Source organism: Acinonyx jubatus, chromosome A2 (assembly GCF_027475565.1).
Source record: "Acinonyx jubatus isolate Ajub_Pintada_27869175 chromosome A2, VMU_Ajub_asm_v1.0, whole genome shotgun sequence".
Taxonomy (NCBI): domain Eukaryota; kingdom Metazoa; phylum Chordata; class Mammalia; order Carnivora; family Felidae; genus Acinonyx; species Acinonyx jubatus.
Genome location: NC_069383.1, coordinates 12333541 through 12356472, shown reverse-complemented (window position 1 = coordinate 12356472; position 22932 = coordinate 12333541). Strand labels below are relative to the sequence as shown.

At 55.3% G+C, this 22932-nt stretch overlaps 1 protein-coding gene across 1 annotated transcript; it reads right to left on the bottom strand.

Moving 5' to 3' along the window:
• Positions 1-322: 322 nt before the first annotated feature.
• Positions 323-14727, bottom strand: TRPV6 (transient receptor potential cation channel subfamily V member 6). Its single transcript, XM_027075648.2, has 15 exons — positions 13947-14727; positions 6298-6395; positions 6026-6148; positions 5573-5710; positions 5196-5294; positions 4918-5093; positions 4400-4546; positions 4105-4317; positions 3704-3790; positions 3528-3604; positions 3150-3315; positions 2707-2773; positions 2067-2335; positions 955-1061; positions 323-661 (listed from the first exon to the last, which is right to left on the bottom strand). The coding sequence occupies exons 1-15, from the start codon at positions 14072-14074 to the stop codon at positions 382-384; spliced, it is 2175 nt and encodes a 724-aa protein (XP_026931449.2). The 5' UTR covers positions 14075-14727; the 3' UTR covers positions 323-381.
• Positions 14728-22932: the final 8205 nt, after the last annotated feature.

Here is a 22932-nt window from a genome sequence, read left to right as displayed (position 1 = left end):
AAGGACTGTCCCCTTCCCACCATGACCCTGGGGCAGAGGCGGCAAGCCTGTCCTTAAAGTGCTTTGCTCTGACAGTGCAGAGTACTTCAGTAAGGCGGAAGAGCCCGCAGCCTCGTCCTCACTGGCACCAGCCCTGTGCTCGGGGTGAGGCGAGGGCCACCTCCCCCCTTGCTTTCTATTCGCCCCCTGAGCCGAACGAGTAGTGGGGACCTGGGGCAGCGATTCCCCAGCTGCATTCCTCAAGGGGGCGGGGGGGGGGGGGGGGGGGCCTTCCGCCTTCCTCCCCCACCGGGGAGAGGTGTTTGGGTTTTGCGTGTTGATGCCCCCCCCCCCCCCCGGGGAAAATGAGAGCAGCTGCTGGGGCCAGACGGCAGAGTGGGCTCAGATCTGATACTCCCAGCCTTCCCCGTCTTCCAGACCCCTGTTGACCAACCCCCTCAGTTCCCTCCTCAGGGTGCCTTGCCGAAGCCTCTCCCAGTTGGCGCTGCTGCGGGAGGTACTTCGGGACACCGAGGGGGTGGACGGACACAGGTGGGGGCCCGAGGGGTGGTCCAGCCGCAGTTTCTCCGAGGCTTTGTCCGAGTCCTCGGAGCCCGGGATGTGGAAGGCATGTGCGTAGCGCCGCATCCGCTGCCGGTTGAGATCCTGTCTGTCTTCCACCCTGTGGAGCGCAAGGCCGTGAGAGGCAGCCGAGGACAGATGGGCTGGCCCGGACCCGCGCCCGCGTCGTGTCCTCCGCTCACCCCATCCCACCGTGACCGGCCTTTTCCCACCACTGCGGCTAGTGCGCACACGGGAGCTGCCGGCATCTCAGCGGCGGCTTTCGGGGGGCCCGAGCATCTAGCGGGGCCCGTCCCTTAACAGCAGGGATCCCTTGGGGGACCTCCGGGCAACGCGGGTCAACGGGCGCAGGGCCCCGGGAGCAGGAGGCCGTCCAGCCCGGCAGGAACTCACCGCAGGAACCAGCGGTCCCCCAGCCCATACTCGCGCCCGCAGATCCCCGAGCGAGGCCACAGGCAGCGAGGCAGCTTCCGCTCCAGCATCACCGTGGTGGCCACCACCTGCGTGTGGGGGCCGAAGGGGCCATCAGAGGTGGGGTGCTGACCGAGAAATCGACTGAGGAGGGCGGGAAGAAGAGAGGGCGTCGGGCGGAGGAAGGACAGTGTAGCAGTAGCTAGGAAACACAGGAGCTCATGGCCTCCAAGAGGGGACAACACCCCCAAGCTGGGGGGTGTGGGGTGTCAGCTTGGCTGACCCTCTTCTGTGGGACAGAGTCCATGTGACATGAGCCCACAGCTCTTTACCCCAGGACCCGACATCCGCGCAGCTCCTGCAGGAGGTTGAGGGACCCTGCCCCAAGGAGACAGGAAAGAGGGCAAAGCAGACAGAAAGGGATCCTCAGGGCCACAGGATATTTTGACCCTACAGACATAAAGGCCACTTATAAATGCTACCACCCTACTGAGAAATCGAATATCAGGACATGTGCATGGAAACCTATTTTCCTGAGCAAACCCCATTTAGCCAACCTAGGGCCTTTTAACTCTGTTTTCTACACAGCACAGCAAAGTGCCATTCAGTTTGGGGGGTTTGCATTTTTATTTTTGTGGAGAGAAATTATTTTCTAAGTATATTTTTAAACGGTGCTTTGACTCATTAAATGGTCTTCTGTCTCCATCGTGATGATCTGACCGAAGATAACTTCCGCTCCTCTGGGAAGTTTTTGTAGCATTTTTTTTTAACCTGTCCAAGTTTTCTGCGTCAGGTTTTACAGACTGATTTCCTAAATGCACTTTCATCCACCATTAGTTGTATTTCTTGTTGATTCTTCTAGAAAAGCCTGAGGTTTTACTTTTTGGGAAAATGAATTCTTTTCAGCTGTTCAGGTATTAGTCCGTTGTATTGCGAATACTCTGCATTATTTTGTGTCCTGCGCAGTAAAACCGTCTAAACCTACGTGGGGTCAAAATATCCTGCTTCTAAGTTCAGCTCCGTCCTTGGCTGGTGGGGGGGGGGGGGGGGGGGGAATGGCCTGCACTAGCCCTGCCGGCCACCAGGGGGCTCACCTGCGCCCTCCAGAGCTCATCCCGCTCGTGGGCTACCCTCCAGTGAGTGTCACCCATCATGGCGATAAGGAGGTTGAGCATGAGCAGCGTGGCGATGATGGCGAAGGCAGCGTAGGTGATGCTGTACATGAAGGGCAAATCCACGTCATAGTTGGCAGGCCCGTCGATAACGGTGAGGAACAGCTCGAAGGTGCTGAACAGCGCCATGGGGTAGTCGTAGAAATGGCCCAGCTCGTCGGGGTCCTCTGTCTGGAAGATGATATAGAAGGCTGCTCCACCCAAGGGGGTGAGAGTTACCATGGCAACCACATACCAGACTGGACCACGGCCAGCTCTTTGCTGCCCATTCCAGCCCTGTTTCCCTCTTCTCCATCCAGTGTCCCCATCCAGCCTTCCACGCTCCATGCTTTGGGTTCTTATATTCCCTTATTTCAGTATGGCTTATCCTGATCCCAAGAGGCACGTCTGGAAGCACTCCCAGTTTTGTCTCACCTCCAGGCATGTTCCGTCCTCAGACCTGACAGCCTCCTATCCCTGTCTTCCCTCCCAGCTTCCCGCACATTTATCCACAGGCATTCTGGGCTCTCCAGCCTCCTCCAGCCTCCCCTTCCCACAGCCCCTTCCCGGCCAGATGATTTACCTGAGGCAAAGCCCAGGATGACCACAGCCATCAGCCAGCAGAATCGCATCAGGTCGCCAAAAATCATCTAAAGGGAGGAGAGGAAGGAAAATACCTCCACATGGGTCCCCTGAGCAACTGCCCCTTGCGGCCTCTCACTGGACTCGCCCCGAGAAGTCCCACAGTTCTGCCCTCCAGGGGTTAGCAAGCTGTGGCTGCATGGCAAATCTCCTTGGACTGTTTGGGTATGGCCCTTGAACTAAGAATGCTTTTCACATTTTTCAAGGATTGAGAAAACAAAAAGAAGGAGGAGGAGGAGGAAAAGGAACGAAAATGCAATAGAGACCCACATGTGGCTGCAAAATCTTCCATCTATTATCTGGTCTTTCAGAAAAATGTTTGCTGCAGCCCCCACTCCAGGACCTTTCTCTAGAAAGCTCGGGGCGGGGGGTGGGGGCACGGACCTTCTGGATCATGATGGTGAAAGGGCCCAACATCTGGAATCCTCGGGCGAAGTACATGACATTGCACCAGCCCAGCACCAGGGCGAAGGACATGGGCACCACCTCCCCATTGGCGTTCGTGAGCCGCATCACCATGGTCACCAGCACCATGCAGGCGTAGGTGATGCTGGGGGTGGGAAGCAGAGGGGGAATGAGAAGAGACCAGGATTGTCCTGGGGACTGCACCCACACACTCACATTTGGCCTCCCCAAGTTCAGTACACAAGGACACACAATCATTGGAGAAGGATCTCTGGAGTTAATTTTCTCCAGTGATTGTCCAGGGGTTGGGAATCCAGGGAGTGAGTGGGGGCATTGGTGGAGAGCAAGGAGACTCACATGAGGACGTGGAATGGCCCCCCGAGGATGGTCTGTCCAAAGAAGCGAGTGACCCCCACCCTGAAGATGTCTGGAATCTGGAGAGAGGCCAGGAAGACACAAAGGCACTTGTAGACTGGGGCTCGGGCTGGGTCCCTGGGGCCAACAGCCTCACCCTAGATCCTGACCATCCTCACCTCTGCAAGCAGAATGAGCACAGCTCCGATGATGGTCACCAGCTCCCCCACCAGGCGGAGGTCATCCTGGGGGCTCACATAGGCCTCCTGAAGGGGAAACAGGGTCAGAACACTCAGGGACCCCATGCATCCTGCCTGTCTGTCCCTGGGCACGAGTCCGTGTCTCCTGTATAAAGTCACCAGCCCTGTAGGATTGTTTTTAACCTGGTAGGCTGGGCTCTCTGAAACTGCTCTTTGAGCATATGTGTGTTTCTGTGTGCCTGTACTTTGAGTTTGTGCCTACATAATTGAGAGCTGGGTGAGGGGAGAAATGGGGGCTGGAGAGCAGGTAAGCGATGCAGGGCTGAGGAAGGACAGGGAGCTGAATCCTGCCCTGAGCTCAGCCACCCCTAGGGCATCACCTGAAGTAGCTTCTGCTGTAGGAGCGTGTTGTCCCGGGGACCAGTGTGGTTATTGGTCCTGGGCTTGAGGGGGCGGTAGACGCAGCACACGGTGAAACAGATGATGTACAGCAGGTATATGGTGCCCAGCACGCAGAAGTACGGCCGCCCGTATTTCTTCCACTTGAGGCTCACCAGCTCTTTCACCGGGGTCTGGTCCAGGATCTGGCGAGCCTGCGGCAGAAAGTAAATAGAGTGGGCACCTCGGAGACCCTGACTTCCCTCGCCAGCTGCTTTCTGACCCTACGACCCGTACCTCCCGCTTCTTGGTGGTAACAATAAGTTCCAGGAGAGACTGCTCATCCCCTGAAGAGTCGATCTCGGTGAGGTCATAGAGAGTGGAGGTCAGCGGCCCGTAGGTCCACTGGATGTGCTTCCGCTTCTGCATCAGGTGCTGGAACATCTGAGAAGACACGGTGGTGAGTCGGAGGGTCAGTGTGAGAAGCTGGGCCGGGGGGTCTCCACCACTGACGAAGGCTGCGGCCCGCTCCTCGCGACTGATGGACAGTTAGTTGCGTGAGCCTCCTTTTTTCTGGTTGTCTTTCTTTCCCACACACCCTATAAGGATCTGAAAGAGGAGGACGGGCAAAGGGAACAGAACGCCGGGCTCCCAGAGCAGATGTCCTAAAGCGACATTCTCAAAGCCTCCCGCCCAGGGGTCCCTGAGGCTGAGCATTTAGCGCCGGAGTAGGGAGGAAGGGGCCCCACCCTCCGGGCAGTTGGGCACCAAGGGTCTTTGAAAGGCCGCCATGGGGCCAGGGGAGTGTCCCTCACCACGGTGTTGCCCTCCACTCCGGCCAGCTTGAAGGGGGTGAGACCCTGGTGATTGGGCACGAGGTCCAGGGACTGCAGGTGGTCCCTGCGCCCATCATAGGACAGCAGCAGGTTGTACATCTGGCAGGCAAAGGTCTTGTTGGGCTGCAGGACGAGGATGTGCAACACGGTGTTTCCTGGGGGAGGACGCGGGCGTCACGTGGCCGTTGCGCTGAAGTCCCCGCTGATGCCCTGCCCGACCTGGGGTGGCCCCCGCCCTCCCGGCCCCCAGCTCTTACCCAGGGAGTCCTGGGCCCGGATGTCAGCTCCATGCTCAATGAGCAGCCTCACCATCTCCTCACTGCCCACGCAGGCAGCAAAGGACAAGGGGTGCTCCCCTGTGGACACAGAAGGCTCGCTGCCCTGAGGGTCCGATGGGCTGGGGGATGGGCAGCGTCCCCGAGGGACTGCCTCCTTGCCCTGGCGTGGCAGCTCTGGGCTCGGGGACGCTCGTCAGCAGAAGCAGAGGCAGGGGTGGAGCACGCGTCGGGGGAGGCTTGGCTCTGGCCTGAAACCCTGGAAGGCCCGGCCGCTTCCGGCCCTCCTCGGCCCGCCCTCCCTTTGCTCTTGCCCACCTCCCCATGTCCCTTCCTCCCAGCCCCGGCCCCGCTCTCACCAAAGTAGATGAGGTTGCGGGGGCTGCGGCGGAATGCCATGCCTGTGGCTCTCGCAGACACGCTGGCCCCGTGGGCAAGCAGGGCTCTCACCAAGTTCACGTTCTGGTTCACGATGGCTATGTGCAGGGCGGTCTGACCTGGCCCAGAGAGAGCCTCAGTCATGGGGTGTGTCCCCAGGATCCTGCAAGGGTCCCTCCCATATCTACACCCAGTCCTCCTCACTCCCACAGCCTGATGTGGCAGGGGGGTGTGACAGAGCCCCCGGTCTGGCAGGGTACCCAGGGAAACCAGCTGCTGCCTCTTCTCCCCTTGCATTTTGGGGGGTTGGTGTTCTAACGGTGCGTGGTGAGGATGACAAGAACAAAAGGAGATGGGGGGAGGAACGAAGCCCTCTTTGGTCTCCCCGAGTTAATCCACTTCAGAGACTGGCTTAAAACACCCAGCACCCTCACCCTCATACAGCTCCGATGTCATGGGCTCAAAGACCAGCTCCGGGGCAGCCTCCATCAGCACCACAGCGGCCTCCAGGTTGTCATAGAGGGCCGCTATGTGCAGTGCTGTCTCCCCCATGGCTCCTGGTGTTGACAGAAAGAAGAGTCATATGGCTTCCATGGGGCAGGGGCATGGTGACCATAGGCATTTAGGGGCCCACCACAGAAGGTCCTGGGCTACACTGGGAGCCACATGTGTAGCTCTGACGGGTGCTGAGGGCTCTGCCCCTTACCTCTCTGGTGCACCTCACAGGCCTCATACTTGAGTAGCTTGTTGAGAGCCTGGACGTTGTTCTCCTTGGCAGCTAGAAGGAGAGGAGACTCCCAGATCCTAGAAGGGAATGGGATCAGAAAGGTGGCAATGGTGAGTGTGCCCAGTGGTGCAGTGAGGGCTGATGGCTTGGCTCCTTCATATACAGACATGTGCACCTCATGACCCTGAACTTGATCCAAGGAATTGAGGTCAGCAGCGTCCCGAGGGTTGCAGGATTTTTTCTTGACCGGTTAGCTACCCCAAACCAACTCTTCCCCCTTTCAGCTTGTGTGGGAGAAGCATCAGTGACTGGTTTCCCATCCCCTGAGTGCTGGGACCAGAATATGTGTGTGTGTGTTATCTGTGCATATCGGGTATGGAGGGGAGGAGTTAAAGTACTCATTCACCTCCTGACCTACTGACCTCTGGGGCAACCCTGTTTAGCTTCACTAAGTGCCCCGTCATTACCCCCGAGATAAGCCTTGTTTTCATGGACTAAGGGTACAAGGAATTCCTCCCTCATATTTGTGAAGAAAGTCAACATGTAGAGGCTCGATTTCCCCAGCGGCATGATGCTCGCCTTTCCAGACCTTCTCAGCAAAGCCCGTTGATCCTGGCACTTCCTTTCCAACAACAGCATCCTCAGAGCTCAGGCAGAGAGCAACAGTGGATCCTTTTTGTTCTGACCCCTAAGCAGAGTATAGTTTCTTTCTACTTCCTGTCTGCTTCCCACTTGTTTTAGGCACACACACACACACACAAATCATCTTCTCTGATTCACCAAACCCTTTTGAGTGTTATTCCTACAATGAACTAAAAACCTGTATTACTATAAAAACTTAGCCCAACTAAGACCCATGGGGCCCCCTTTGTTCAATTTCTCTCTTGGCCCAGAGCCATTTGGTCTTTCTATGGGATCTAAATGAAATAACGCCACTTACCCATAGATGGCCAACTATGTGAATGGAAGATCACACACTGGTGCTGGCAGGAAATCAACTCCAAGAGCCGGGACGGGAGGGTGATCGGGAGAGGAGGGAGGAGCACAAGACTCATATCCCCCAGAGTGTTGGCCCCAGCTTCCCCGCCCCCGCTTCCATGCCACCTGGATGGCCATCAGGCTTTGTCAATTCAACATTCAATCCCTACCTCCTCGTGCCTATCGACCCTCATCGTTCATGTCTTCATTCTCTATTCTGCCCCTCGTTAGCAAAATATTCTAGCTAGTTTCCCGTGCCCTATTTACCCCCAATCCGCCCTTCTCCATGCTGCCAAGGTACACCCTCTAAATGGCATTGCCATCACCATTTAGAAAAGTCTGATGGGAGCGGCGCCTGGGTGGCTCAGTCGGTTGAGCGTCCGACTTCGGCTCAGGTCATGATCTCACGGTCTGTGAGTTCGAGCCCTGCGTCGGGCTCTGTGCCGACAGCTCAGAGCCTGGAGCCTGCTTCGGATTCTGTGTCTCCTTCTCTCTCTGCCCCTCCCCTACTTGTGCCCCGTCTCTCAAAAATAAATAAATGTAAAAAGAAAAGAAAAGAAAAGTCTGATGGGTCCTTAAATGCCCACGGAGAAGGAATACAGAGATCCTTTCTAGCTTCAGTGACCTCATTTTCCTCTCTTTCCTCCTCCCATTCACTCCTTATCCCAGCTATTCTGGCCCCACCACTGCCATCCCCCGCCCCCGAACACTCCATTCTCCCGAGGCTTGTGCCATATGTAACTTCCACCTGGAATCCAGAGCGTCTGCCTCACCCTGTTCATTTCTGTTCTGTAACCCCAATGCCTAGGGATGTGCTCTGCATACGGTAGACACTCCACCACCATCTGCAGAATGAATGAATTTGTAGCAGTAGCAGAAGGTAGTGTGGCCTCACTGCCCCTGCTTATTATCTCCATTGGCCACCCTTTAAGCCAACCTTAGGCGAACATGTAATCTAAGTAAAAAACAGTATGCTTAATATACAAACACAGCTACAAAGCAAATTTTCCACACCCCCTTCACCACCACCACTGCCTTTCCAACAATTTGCCCAAACCCCTCCTCTATAAATATTCTAGAGCCAGCCCTATTCCCCAACACACATACACACCCTCCCAGGAAGTTTTCCACACTATATAGTCTGGCCCTTTATTTTTGCATCTTTCACTGTGTGTTGTGATTAGTACTGTCTTTCCTCTACACAAGGGACACTTAAGGGCGGAGGTCAGCCGCTTTCTCCTGTCTGTTTCCTTTCCCTGCTCTCTTTCAATTAGCTTCTGGCTCTATGGCCTATTTTGACTAAAGTTAATGGCAAAGTTACAAATGGACCCAAGGGAGCTTCTTGCCCAAGTGCAGGGTTCTGCTCCCTACTTCCTAAAATATGAGTGGGGAGGCTAGTTGGTGGAAGGCCCACAGACACCCCTTTGGGTCCCTACATGTCTCTGAAGGCCACAAATGTCCCCGACAAGCCTCCATTCCTATGTGCTCTTTTTCTTGCCTTGCCGACTGACCTAGCGGGCCGGGAAACAACAAGGAGTTACTGTCCATTGGGGCTTGCCAGATTTACCAAATAAAAATGCAGGATGCTCCTTTAGATTTTAATTTTAGATTTCCAACCAATACTTTTTTTAATATAACTATGTCCCATGTGACATTTGGGACATACTAACAACTTGTTAATCATTTATATGAAATTCGAATTTAACTCCATGTCCCGTATCTTATCTGGCAAAGTTTGTAGAGACCTGGTCTCTTTTGGGTGGCAAACTCCAGAATTCAGCGAAAAAGGGGGCAGTGTATGAATGGTTCGGAGGGGATCAGATAAGGCAATTACTTGCAGTGGCACCATAGGGCCACAAGGGGACAGCAGAGAAAGCCCTCAGTCAGGATCTTGGCAGTCAGTCGGAACCCCAAAACCTGAAAAAGGACCCTTGGGACCCAGAAAAAAGGCACAAGAGCAGACCCATTCAACAATTTTTGTGCCTGAGACACGAGTGGTTTCTACCAGAGCAACCCAGCACAGACGTTTAGATCTGGAGCAAAATCTACACGTCTTTACTAGGTCTCTACCAGGCACCTCCCCAAGGCAGGAAGAGGAGATACTGATAACATACCTTCTGGTTTGAATGGTTACATTATACTTGGTCCCTTCCAGGGGGAAATTTTACTTCATTTAGTAGATTAGTTAACATCGCTACCAGAATCTCTTGTTTACAAATGGTGGTTGAGAGCTGTAGCTCTCAACCAGGGGTGAACCCCCCCCCCGCCCACCCCCCCCCCAAGGAATCTGGCAACACCTGGAGACATTTTTGGTTGTCACAACTGGGGTAGGGTGGAGAGGTGCCACTGGCATCTCGCGGGTAGAAGGCAGGGATGCTGTTCAGGAGGATCTTATGCAGGCCAGTCTCCTACAACGAAGAATTATTCTGTCCAAAATGTCCATCTGCAAGGTAGGGAATTCCTGACCTATAGCTTGAATTGTTCATAAACGATTTTTTTTTAAAAGAGGACTCTTCACATTAAAAAGAATGAGAAACTCCCTATATGTGCTTTCTTACAGATTGTTAAATATTTAAGAGAGAAACAAAAAGGTAAAGCCTTTGGAGCACTTGATGATTAAGTAGCAAAAAGAAATTACAGACAAAATCTGAAATTATAGCAGTATGAAAGCTGTATGAAAGCTGTTTTCAGAATTTAGCATGCTTTATTTTGCTGAACAATAATTATAAAATTGAATGGTTTTGCTCAATATTAGACTGGTGAAAACCATATTACAAAACCTAGCCCATTTTTTACATAGTAAACAAATCACTGATTTCCTCCTTAAGATTCCCTCTGGGCCAGCAGAAAGTATCTCTCACTCCCTTTCTCCCTGTTTCCTGCACTCTGTCCTCCCCTCCTCCTCCTTCTTTGTTTTTGTTTTTGTTTTACTTATTTTTGAGAGAGTGACAGAGTGAAAGTGGGGGAGGGGCAGAGAAAGAGGGAGGCACAGAATCTGAAGCAGGCTCTGAGCTGTCAGCACAGAGCCCCATGTGGGGACACGGGGCTCGAACCCATGAAATGTGAGATCGTGACCTGAGCTGAAGTCCCACACTCAACCTCTTCCTTCTTGAGAATGTGTCCATGCCTACGTGCACATGAGCAAAGTTCTGCATTTGGTTGCTGGAAACGAGACAAGATCCAGAGCGCCTTTGGAGGAGAATTCAAACCAAAATTTTAGAGCTAGAAAGTTGCTAGAAATCTAACCTATCTGTCCATGTCACAGATGGAGAAAGAAGCCTGGAGTCCCGAGGTGACTTGTCCAAACAAGTCAGAGGCAGAGCTGGGACTAGGACCCCACTGGCCATTTCCCCATCCCTCTTCTCTGTGGCTCAGGCTTTGGAGAGGGGATTAGAGGCACAGGAGCCATGTCCACAGACATGGGTCCCACTGGTCTCTCTCCAAACACCCTGTCAGACGAGCACACCATTTGGGAAAGGGAGGGCACACGCGACATGGAGCTCAGTGTAGAGGTTCCCAGGAGGATACAGCCCTGAAAGAAAGGAGGTGCCCAGCCCCTCAAACTCCTGCCAATGTTGGGTGTTGCCTTTGACTGTTGTATTTTTGGTTTTTTTCATCACAGTAATCCCATTTGTTAAATGTGCTTTTCAGCTTCCAAAAGGGTATAGAGGTCGTAAGGATATGATCACGTTTGCTCCTTACAACCCTGTGGCATGGGCTGAATGAGTCTTTCATTTGTCAGAAAAGGAAACTGAGGCAGCACAACCAGATTGTTGCTAGATCACACAGAGTTAAAAGCAGAACGCTTGGCCAAGAACCTAGCCCCAGGCTCTCACCGCTAAATTATGTGGTTCTTCTAGTTTTATGGTTCTTCCTGATTTCTCTCAGGGGGAGGGGGTCAGCCCAGAGCAGTGACCACAGATGAAGGCAGTCGTGTGTGGGGAGGAAGCATGCATGCATACGCTGGCCACTTGTGGGCTGTCTCCCTCCCGCTCAGGTTCTTGGCGAGTGGATGAGGAAGCCAAAGCTGGGAGAAAAGTGGTTATTTGCAGACTTGGAATCAGTCCGCTCTTCCAAGTCCTGCAGCTCTAGCACAAGTGCCTGCAACATGCATGTCTGCTGTGCCTCGTGAGGCAGGGAGTCCCAACACACTGGAGAGGCCCAGTTTACTTTTCACAGACCCATGGCTACACGTGTTTATACAGCTATCTAAGCAGAGGAGAACCTTCCGTGTTCACTGCCTTCCCACCATCTAGTGGGAGGGAGAAAGTGCCAACAACGGGGTCATGTGAGAGCCTCTGGGAGCTGCCCAGCATACCGACACCAGGCAGAATCAGATACCGCAGTGTCGTCCTCTCTGCTCCCATGACACGTGCTTATGCCCTTCTTAGGACGCTCACCAAGCTCACTTGTCACCCAAGTAGATGCATCCTGAGGCATTTTGACCATGAGAACGTGAGCTCCTAGAGGGCAGGGAGGTCATGTTCATTTTCTACAAGTCTGGCAGAGTGCTTTATGCTCCATAAGTGTTTAGTATGTTGAATCTCAGGAAACAAGACAAGTCAAGGTCCAGGGAGAGATGACGAAGAAGAAACGGGAAAAAGGTAATGGTTCAGCTTGGGTCCAGCATTGTGGATTTAAGCAGAGGGGGCAGTGGGACCAAGACCCAAGACACATCTGCTAGAGAGAGAGGAATGCTGGGTTCCTGGTCATCCTGGGGAGACCACGGAGCCTTTCCCTCTCACTGAACTATACTCCACTCCCTGGAATCCGCCAGCCCCACCCAGAGGCCCCTCTGAGCTGTTGGCACCAAGCTGACTTCACCACTTGCTCGCTTTGGGCCAGCCTCACTCCCAAGGGGATACCGGCACTGCCCCCCACAGGTTTGGGGTTATAGAAGACAAGATAGGTGCTCATTACATGGTCTGCTGCTTTCTGCCATCAGCCCACCTCCTCACCTGTCGTATTGTCCCCACTTACATGGTCATCTCCTAGTTGCCCAGTTATGGGCAAGTCTCCCCTACGGCCGGTTGACTGCAAAGCCTAGGACACTTCCCTTTCCAGTGATTTCAGTGTCCTTCCTGTAAGTGCCCACCCAGAGGGGAATCAATACTCCAGGCTCTGGGTGGGAAGGAGAGGGCTGAGAAGCTATGGAACCAGGCAGGGAGATCAGGAAAGGAGGGGATCCCTCAAAGTGACATCAGGCCCTCCTGGCCCAAGGCTGCAAGAGGAGCCCCACTGATGGTCTTCAGAAGAAATAGAGGCCGAAAAGATGAGTGGAAGCAGCCAGACTGTGGTCCCTGTCTCTGCTTTGCCCTGTTGGCACACAGAACGACTCTGCCACCCCTTCCAAGCCCCAGGCCTTTCTGTGCTCTGTGTCTGGCTCCCCCAGCCCCGGGGTCCTGAGTGGGTAGGGAAGAGTGGAACCAGTGACGGCCTATTCTCCAACAACAATGCCATTCTGTGCCTCAAGATGTCATCAGTCAAACATGCGCTCAGCCCCTACTCTCCCAGGCCTGGGGGGAGAGAAGTGGGTGGCTGGTGTGAGAGAGGGGAAGCCAAAGCTCAAAAAGGAACACACCCCCAGCCCAGAATCCTGGGGCAAAGGAAGAAAAACCACAGGCGCTCCCTGGCAGGCTCAGGCAGGCCTCTGCTCTTGGAGATGGAGAAAGACCCTCAGATACAAAACCTTTGGGCTTTCCTCTGTGAAGAGACATGTGCTAACTGCCTTCTCAGGGACGCTGAGAAGGTGCTCCTTCTGGTGGGGTGCTCCACCCCACCGGAAGGACTCCCTTCTAGGGCATCAGCACCTGGGTAGGGAGACCCACAGACACTTTGGAGAGGACATCTCACGCAGGGATGTCTCCTCTCCTCTCCCTCCTAGGGCGTGGGGACATCAGAGTTTAGGGAAGTTTTCAGGGGCTCAAACTTTAGAGCCTCTCAGGTGAGCATGGGTCCTACACACATCTGGTATGTGGCCAAGCATCCACACCCCTCTCCCCCATAGAGGGTAAGGAAGTCCAGGGCTGGGTCCCAGCTCTGGTTCAAAATCATCCCCGTGTCTGGCATTCAGCCTTGGTCAATGCCTGCTGGTGGTGATAATGCGTAGGAACAGCAGCCGTGATCACCTCTGGTCTTCTGTGGTCACTGATGCCTGCAGTTCCTTGTCTGCCTCATTCATTCAATCATTCATTCATCCACTCCCCGCATGTGTATGTGCCTGCGTTACGTGTTTCTGCAGGACAGACTGCTCTGGGGCCAGGGAATACAGCCATCCGGCACTGCCCCGACCTACCAGCACCTCTGTGCTGGTGGTTCCATGATGCCACATCTTCCCAGGGCCCAGCAAGGTGTCCCGGGCCTTTAGGGAAGTGCGAAGGGCTTGCATAATTAGATTGGATCTTAAAGCCGGTGGTACCTGTGCCCATGCCAGCTCCCTCCCCTTCCACCTGGCCTCCAGGGGAGCTAGCCCCACTGGCTAAGACCTTTGAGACAAAATGCTCCCCAGGAGCCAGGCCTGGAAGCACAGTTTGTACAAATAGAGGTGCCAAACAAAGACTGAGAGGGGAAGGGGGAGAGGGAGAGGAAGGTGGGGGTGGGGGGGGGGGCAGGGAGGGCTGGGAGGGGCGAGGGAGCAGACTGAGGCTTACCTCTTCTGTTGCTGCAGGTTCTGCTCATCTCGGCTCTGGGCCCATGACTCCCGTCTCTGGAACCAACTACAGAATTTTCTCCACAGGCAGAGAATGAACCCCTTGTCCTTGGGTAGCGGCAACCCCATGGAGTGTAGGGCCGGCTCCTTGGGGGGCCGAGGCCGTGGCCAGACCCCCAGAGGACTCAGCCTTGGGGCCACATCAGCACCCGCAAGGGCCGGCCTGCCCTCGCCCTGTAGAGGTCCCGTCTCCTACCTCCCTGGTCCCTACCTCCCTGAGGAGTCTCCCCGAGGCGCCAGAGCCCGACTCCAGAGGGCTCTGAGGTTCTTACACCTGGCAGAGCTGGGACTCCCTCGGCTGGGTTCCTCCCAGGGAGCTCCTCCTGGGAGCGAGCGAGCCTGCAGACACTCCCACCCTCCTCCCAAATTACCTGAGATTTAAAGAGACAGGCCAGCCGACCTGCCTTCCATCTGCAGCCTTGGCCTTGCGTAAACTCCCTCCCTGCCCGCCTGGGTCTCTCTCCCTGCCCCCAGGCCAGTCCAGGAAGGGGAGGCCTTCAAAGAATGGAGAGGCCTCCCTTGGACTTTGGGACACCTGGTGACCTTTTATAGAAAGGTCTGGACAGGTCAGACTAGCCTGAGAGACTAGGCCTGAGGGAGGAGGGGAGGAGTCGCCGGCCTTGGGGACTGACGGGCCCCACAGGGAATGAGTAGCACCCACCTCTCTCCCAGGGTCTTTTCTGTGTCTTTCCCTCCTGGAGACTCAGCTTTTTCTCACTCTTCCACTTTAATCTCTAGCCTGGCCCCAAATAGGTATGTAAACATGAAAACCAAGTGTGGGCCGGCAAACTTTTCCCGGAAAGGGCCAGATAGTACATGTAAGCATTTTAAGGGTGGCAAAACCACATACAAACATGTAGCCTCCGACACCCATGTTTTGTTTTGTTCCGATAGCCCCTCAGAGATGGATAATCCATCCTGAGCTCCCAGGCCAGGGCAAAAAAGTGGGTAGCCGTGGGCAGGATTTGGCCCCCCCTGGACTGCATAGACTCCTACTCTGGAGTCCTAGAACCCATCCCCAACATACATATTGGGTTACCAAATAAATACAGGACGCCCCATTAAATTGGAATTTCAGGTAAACAATGAAGTTTTGTTGTTGTTGTTGTTGTTTTTTAGTGTAAACATGTCCCCAGTATTGCAAGCCTGTTCTCTGGCCACCTCTGGTAGAGGCAGCCTCTATCCACCGTGACTGCCTTCTGGGCCCACAGAAACTCACATCAAACCTGTGGGGCAGGTATTCTTGTCCACATCTTACAGATTAAAAAACAAAAACAAAGATAAACCTCAAGGTGGCAAAGTAAATCACCCAAGATCCCATAGCCAATTGGTGGCAGTGGCCAGATTGAGATCCACTCCCACACCCCCATGGGCGGATGGAGGCCCAGGGCAGTGAGGTGGCTTGCAGCAGGGAGGATAGATGACAGAGAGCGCAGCCCATCCCTGTCGCACTGCCCAGGAGCAAGCCGGGAGCCACCGCGGGCATTTAGTTCAACCCTCTGCTGGAAAGAGACCAGAGTCCCAGCTTATGCAGAGTCCAGGGGCAAAGCAGGGACCTGATGGCCTGGGGCATGGGTGTCTGGGCACTTAGAGCCACTGGTATGTGTGGGTCACTCCCTAGCTTCAGAGTCTGTTTTTTCCTACGTGTCTCTGATTCAGCAAGGAGTGCGTGTGTGTGTGTGTGTGTGTGTGTGTGTGTGTGTGTGTGAGGTATGCGCCTGTGTGCGCGTGTGTGCATGGGTTTGTATGTGTGGGGGCGGGGGGGGGAAGTGTAGGCGCATGGGTGGGGTGTCTCTGTGGGCAGGGGGTAGGAGGGCCACCCTCAAATCTGAAGGGAAAGCTGCACTCCTGTCCCTACTGTTGGGCGCAAGGCCAGGCCATAGAGCCCTGAGCAAACAGCACAGTCTGATTAGCCGCCTTCCCCACCCACCCAGGGGTCAGTGGGTTCGGGTTGGGTCGGGGGGAGGCGCTAGGACCCAAACCTTCAACCAGGACCTTTGTGCCCATTAAGCCAGTGCGTCTGCCGGCGGACCCACCCACCTTCTCTTTACTGCTGGGCTCCAGGCAAAGACCCCAGTCTAGCCGCTGGTGGGAAACGGAATAAGGCAGAGGGGTGTTTGTCCTGTGGAGGCTGCAGGAGGACACCGTCTTTCTTTGCCTTCCGCCGCTTTCTCCACCTGCTACTGCCTTTTCGCATTGGGTCACCATGACTCAGGGAGAACAGACTCACAAGGGCACGCAGGGCAGGGAGACGAGGGGGCAGATGGCCAAGTGCAAGCTTCTGCCAACAGTGTTCTCTCAGTTCTTGGACGCAGCACCGTGGGCTTGGACAGTGGGGACGGTGGGCCGAGGGTTGAGTGCCGCTGCCCACGCGGGCCCACTCACATCTTGAAGCCACGCTGCCTGTTCCTCCCAGGGATTGCGGCTCTGAGGGGGCAGTGAGGTCGCGCTGGAACTCCTCCATGAGGACGCGGTTGGTTCCACAACCCAGAATCCCTGACTCAAGTGTCTGAATACCGGAGGCTATAGATGCAGGGGCTGAGGGGGTGAGAGGGAGACTAGAGCTCACAGGAGAGTGGTCACAGCCGCTGGCCTCATTTGGTGAGATTTGCCATCACATCTTCTCAAATCCTTTTGCCTAGACTCCAAATTTAGGAAGACTTTTATGACCCCAGCAAGTCATTGTCCCTTTCAATGGTCCCGTGTGAGGATGAGCATATGGACTTCCAGTCTGCCCTCAGCCTCACGGCCGTTGGTCTGCAACCTCGCCAGGGCGTTGGGGGTGGTGGCGTGGGGGGGGGGGGGTACTGAAGAGGCCAAGGCCCATGATGGGGGGATGGGGTGGGAGAGACGAGGACAGACAGGAAGGAGGCTCCACTTGGCTTGTGACAACATGCTAAGGGTTTCCAGCCAGTTCTCCTGCTTCAGGCCGAGCTTGAACTCGAAGCCGTTAGGTCCTCAGGATTCAACAGAGGGACAGTGGTGAAGCAGGGGACCAGCCCCCTCCGAGGGCCACACTGGCAGGGCTGGATGTGGCCAGGGAGATGACGTGTGCTTCAGTACGTGTAGGACGGGAGCAGAGCCCTGACTGGGACCGTAGCCACCGCATGCCACCGATGTGTGCATTTCAGGCATGCTTTCTCAACCTGCAAATACTGATGTGTTGGAACAAATAATTCTTTAGTGTGGGTCTGTCCCACACGTTGCAGGATGTTTAGCTGCCACTTATTGGGTGACCTTAGCATCCCCTTCCCTCAGCTGTGACGGCCAAAGTCTCCGGACATTGCTGGAATTTCCTTGGGCGGGGGGGGGGGGGGGGGCAAGATCACTCTCCATCAAGAACCACTAATTTAGGGCCAAAAATATACATTTAATTTTTTCCGGTTTTGTCCCTCTTTTTGTTTGTTCTGCCTTCCTGTGTTTCCCTCTGCTTTTCCTCTCCTGTTGCCTCTCTTCGCAGATGTATCTGCTCCCTTGGTCTTAGACTGTGTGCTAACATGTGTGGCATTTGTGTGCATGTGTATGTAAGGTGTCCGTGTGTGTGTGCATGTGTGTGTGGTGTATGGTGTGGGGTGTGTGTGTGTGTGTGTGTGTGACCATGACTCTGAGTGGTCTCTCTGTGGAACCCTGGGTTTCTTTTCCTTCTGTCTCTTGATCTCTGCTCTTTGTTTCCTGGCCCAGCTGACTGCGTCACCCCATCCCTGCTCCCAGCGCCCTTTGGGAGGGTGTCTCCCGGGCTCTGCTGCCGTGTGCAGGGCTGGCCACAAGGGACAAACAGGCGAGAGGCTGGGGATAGAGCCAGCACAGGGCAGCGGGGTCAAAGCCGCTGCTCACTCAGCTTGGAGTTTGTTCCAGTCACTGGGTTCACAAGCCCTGTGTGCCAGCTCATAAAGCCTGCACAGAGTGACGGCAGGTCAGCAGGTGCACACGTGCGCGCGCACACACACACACGCACACACACACACGCACACACAGAGGCATGCACCACAGAGCACCACCCAGGGACTTGGCGGGTGTGGAGGACGGGCTGTCGAGCCGCCTGCCCCGCTGGGGGCACTGGGTTCTGGTGCTGGATGGGGGGCTGCCTGGGCAGCGATTTGGGCTTGAAACCCTCCAAGGTCCTTTTCAACTCAAACGTCCTGTGATTCTGCACGAAGTGGAGTCACATGTGGTTCTGTAGGTGCACAGTCCCTTCAGCTTTCATAGGTCAGGAGGTCATACTTTCGCCCAAAGTGTGGCCTTTGTCCCCGGCCCCCTTCCCCCACCCCCATTGCTAAGTGGGGCCCCAACCCTTTGCCCTCGTTTCCTACACCCTCCAGCCTCGGCTGGCCTAAACGCTCACACCACGGGGGACCCTGCACAGGACCCCCAGCCTCTGTCTGCTGCTCCAAGACATCTGGTTGGAGCCCAGAGGAACACGGTCGAGGACGACAGAGCTGGCGGTAGAAAGGGGGCCCCGGGGAGAGGGCAGAGGCCAGGACCAACGGGATGGTGCCACCAGCCCCACCCCCTCAGACAGGCATTTGCACAGTATTGCACATGTAGTTCTGCACGGAATATTTATGTCACGTGAACCAATATGTCATAGCAAGATTCTAGAGCAGTCATGGTGTGTGCATATATGTTCTGACCCTCTCCTACAAGTCTGCAGGTTTTCAAATTCAAAGGCATTGATTCTCCTGGATGCTAACCCCTTTGCAGAAAGTGCCCAAAGGGCAAAGGTGGGCATATGGGCTGTGGGCTGTGGGGAAGCAGCCTCCTCGCCCCCCGAGCATGTGCCTCCATGGCCAGCCATTCTCCCCTCCCCTCCCACCCTGCCTCGAATGGAAGATTTTCTGAGCCAGCACCGAGAGGTCTCCCTGGTTGACAGCCCCTCCCCCACCCATCAGAGCATCTGGTTTCCTAACCCCCCATCTGGAAGATGAAGCTTTAAAAGGAGCCCCACCAAGCTCTGACCTGTCTCTAACTTTTTCTTGAGGCCTCTACAGGCTGGAGTCCTTTGGCCATGACCTGGGCCAGATGCTCCGGAGATAGGGCTCTGTGAAGGATGGTGTCAAAGTCCACAGCCCTCCCGCTGGCCACACTGCCCCAGCCTCCTGCTCCTTCTTCCCCAGATCCCGAGGCCTCTCCCTCCCAAGCCGGACCCCTCCGCTCAGCCACCTGCCCCGCCCTCTGTCACCCCACCTTACCTGGCCCCGGGCTCCTCCCTAGCAGGTACTAAAGACAACCATGAAAGAGGCTGAAGGGTATACAGCCCTCAAAGACCTTTTGAAATATGATGAATGTGCCATGAGGCTGGTTTCTGGAAAAGGTGAAAGAGAGCAAGACGGGTAACCAGGATGGCTGCATTCCAACCCCACTTGGACCAGAAATCACTGTGAGACCTTGGCCAAGTCACTTACCTTTGCATTTCCCGATGTGCAAAAAGGACTCTTAAGTTCTCAGGTTTTCCTGTTGCCTTCAACATTCTGCTCCCCCAGACAGCTCCCCGTCAGCTTCCAGGTGCAGAAAGCGTGGCGCTCAGAGCAACCTCCTATCTCTCAGGAGGAACGTGTCCGTCTTTGAATCACTAGGACAGAAGCTCCACCAGGCAGAGAAGAGAGAGGAGGTCAGCAGGCAGAACGTGGGGCCACATGGCTTCTAATCACCCTCTAGCCTTACAAATGGCAGGATCCTGGGATCCCCAACGTTCTAGGTGGGGAGAGGGCCAAGCTCCCTCACCACGAGCGCTGAGAGCCAGAGAGGAGGCTGAGGTCCTCTGCCAAGGTGGGGCGGGGCTGGCTCTCTCCACCACTTTGTTGCATTTTGGGTGATGTTCCCCACACTGGGCTCGGGGCGTGCTGGGGGTGGGAGAGCTGTGGGGCCACTAGGCCCAGAGTAAACAGCATCGGTTTAGGGCTCAGGAGAAAGGGTCTAGCCATTATCCCAAATCGGATCACTGTTACGAAAAGCCCAAACCCAAAGCTTGGGTTCAACCTGGAAGCCATAGCCGGTTTCTCCAGCAGCAGCCCTCAGGGGTAGCCCTTTATCAGCAATCTTCCCCCGATTTGTCCCCACCTGCACCTCTTATTCTTCTGTCCCCACCCCAACACACTCAGTGAAAAGGCAACAGGCCGTGATAAGAGCTCTTTCAAATTCCATTTATTTAGCTCCAGCGCTCACGCAGACGCCCCAGCGCCTCCGTCATAAAAACCAAGCAAAATGCCAGACTTGTTCTAAAAGTCGGGACGATTGTTGAATGCATACAGGCACATGCACACCGGGAGGGGAGCAAGCTGGCTGCTTCCTGCCTCCCGAGGGCCGAGGGCTGGTCTGAGAGCCCAGGACAGAGGACTCAAGGGGCAGCTGGGAAGGAGCAGAAATGTGCTGAGGTTTGGGGACAGGACACTGGGAGGCACACCTGGGAAGGAACTGGGGCTTCTCTTCCCAAAGCTGGGCTTGGATGGACAGCGACGGGGACAGGCACAGGGGGAGGCCTCCCCACATGGCAAAGCAGATTCTGGGGCAGATACCTGGACAGGGTGCGGTGGGAGGCTGGGAGCAAGGTGGGGACGTGGGGGCCAGGGGCCAGCAGGTACAAGGGAGGGACTGAAGCCAAACAGAACATTCCCCAGAAGGCTGTTGGGCAATACTGGACCTGCCAGGGCACCAAGAGCCTGAGGTCACTGGTCAGCCAGCCACTACAATAAGAGAGACTGGCAAATAAAATGATCTTAGCTGTTGTGTACCCCCCCAACCCCCACCGGGGCCCACAAGGCACAGGCTTCCCCCCACATGGTGCCCTCCGTGTGTAGGACCCTGTGCACGTGGGAGTGTGGGAGTTATTTACACACGAGTGCACTGGTAACTGGCACGTGTATGGGGGCACTTGGTGGAATCTCCTGATAGGGAGCTGCTCACTGGCCCAGGGGAATCAGCAAGGGATCCAGCCTCACACTGTGCCTGGGGGCCCTTCTCAGATCACTGGCTCCCCTCCCTCACCCCTCCCTCTTCTCAGGCCTGGCTGAGGTTCCCAACTCCCAAGAGCAGACTCTGATGTGTCCCCAAGCTACAGGGAAGTCCAGGAGCTATCACCCAGACAGGGCTGGGCCCCAAATCCTTACACACAGACCAGAGTGCAGGAGATGGCAGAGCACAGGGCTGCCTGTCGAGTCTATGACGAAGGTGCTAGCGTGTTCTTCAAGGTTGTGCGCACATGGTCAAGCGGGGCTAATGGAGGTACTAAAACGTTTACTGTCATAGGTATGCAAGTGCCATGAGCTAGCATCACACCCGGGTAACTCTGAGTTCTACCCTCTGAGTCAGCCCTTGCTGCAGACAGGGTGTAGAGGGTGGTGCCCTGCCCCGGCCCCGCCCCCCCCCCCCCCCCCCCCCCCCCCGGCCCCGGGTCTGGATTTGCCCATCTCTCCATACAGGTGAGCCAGGGAGCTATCATGAGGACAGCTCTCTCCAAAAGCCCAGAAGCCCAAGTTATTGTCCTGTTCTGCATTGGTGAGATCTGTGACCTCAATCATACAATCTCTCTGAGAATCGGCTTCCTTATCTGTAAAATGAGGATAGTAATTCTGCCCTATTTACTCTACAGGGGTTGTTATTTGGGTTAGAGAAGATAATGGGCGCAAAGGACTTTATGTGCCCTACGGTGTCGCATGAATGCAAGTCATTTGCTTTATCATCTTGGCTTGGGTGGGAGCATTTGATATCAAAACTTCCAGGAAATAACTTTCCAGTAGAAAACGGTCGACTCTCTCGTTTCAGGGGCTCTGGATCTCCTAGCGGAAGGAGCATGGGACTTGAGATCAGATACGTCTGGACTCGAAGTCAGACTGCTAATTACCAGTCGGTCTTGGGTAAATTAGTCCACCCCTCTGAGCTTCGGTCTCCAGTCCACAAAGTGAGCACAGTCATACTCATGTGATCTTAGGTGAGGAGCTCACCCTCTCTGGGCCCCAGCTGCCTGTCTGTAACAAGCTGACAAGAGCTGGCATGCAGGCTCCCTGTAAGCACAGGGTGAGCCCGGTGGGGCTCCCGGCCACGGTGAATGCATGGTGATAGCCTCCGTTCCTGATCCTTCGTCCCTCTCTTCTGCTGTTTTTGTGTCAGGGAGCCCTTTCAGTCGCCAGCCTATCCTCTCGTGGGCAAATCCCCCCCCTCCACCTGGGGCACCGGAGCAGATCCAACCTCGGGCTGTTGCCATCTGCACAGGGTGGGTTTCTGTGCTGTTCATCCCATGGGCCTCACCCCACACCCCCCGGCCCTCCCAAAGAGACGGTTCCGTGGAACTCCTTTGCTCACCGTTGAACTGAGTAGGGAGGAAACAGGGTCTGTGGCATCTCCCTTATACTAGGCCTTGTCACCGCATCAGTCCTGCCCCAGCTGGGGAAGACGCTTCCCATTAATTATCCGGCTCATAGGTTCCCGCGCATCCCTTGAAGCTCAACTCAAAATCACATTCTCTTGTCCTCTCTCTGCGCCCGTCCCCACTCTCCCAGGGCCGGTCCCACCTCCACTCCATCTCCGGTCCTCATGCCCTTGTGAAAGCATGGTGCTGCATCCACGCGGCCCCTCACCTGCCCGTCTCCCCTGTGGGAAGAGCCCACAGGAAGAGGTTAAAGCACAACGTGTCTTCTTTCTCCCCATCGGAGTACTTGGGGTAGAATATATGCTGAATTGTGTCTTATGGAGAATGATCTGTGCCAAGGAAATTGCAAGCTATTTAGTGGGTACACTTCCTATCTTAGGTCCCCAAGGCAGAGGTGGGTCCATGTGCAGAAAGGGGCCGGGGAGGTGACCAGGGAACAAGGAGAGGTGGCAGGGAACCCTGTGTGTGTATGTGTGTGTCCCGGGAGGAGTGAGGGTGTTTGTTAAACCCCAGCACCCCCTACACACACACAAAGAGAAAATGACTTCCGCCCTTGGAAGATTCA

Coding starts and splice junctions, on each gene's coding strand:
- TRPV6 (XM_027075648.2), bottom strand. CDS start 14,074: ATGGGGTTGCCGCTACCCAAGGACAAGGGGTTCATTCTCTGCCTGTGG. Junction 3,316..3,527: donor GGGCCATTCCACGTCCTCAT/GTGAGTCTCCTT, acceptor TCCCACCCCCAG/CATCACCTACGCCTGCATGG. Junction 1,062..2,066: donor ATGAGCTCTGGAGGGCGCAG/GTGAGCCCCCTG, acceptor CCCCACACGCAG/GTGGTGGCCACCACGGTGAT.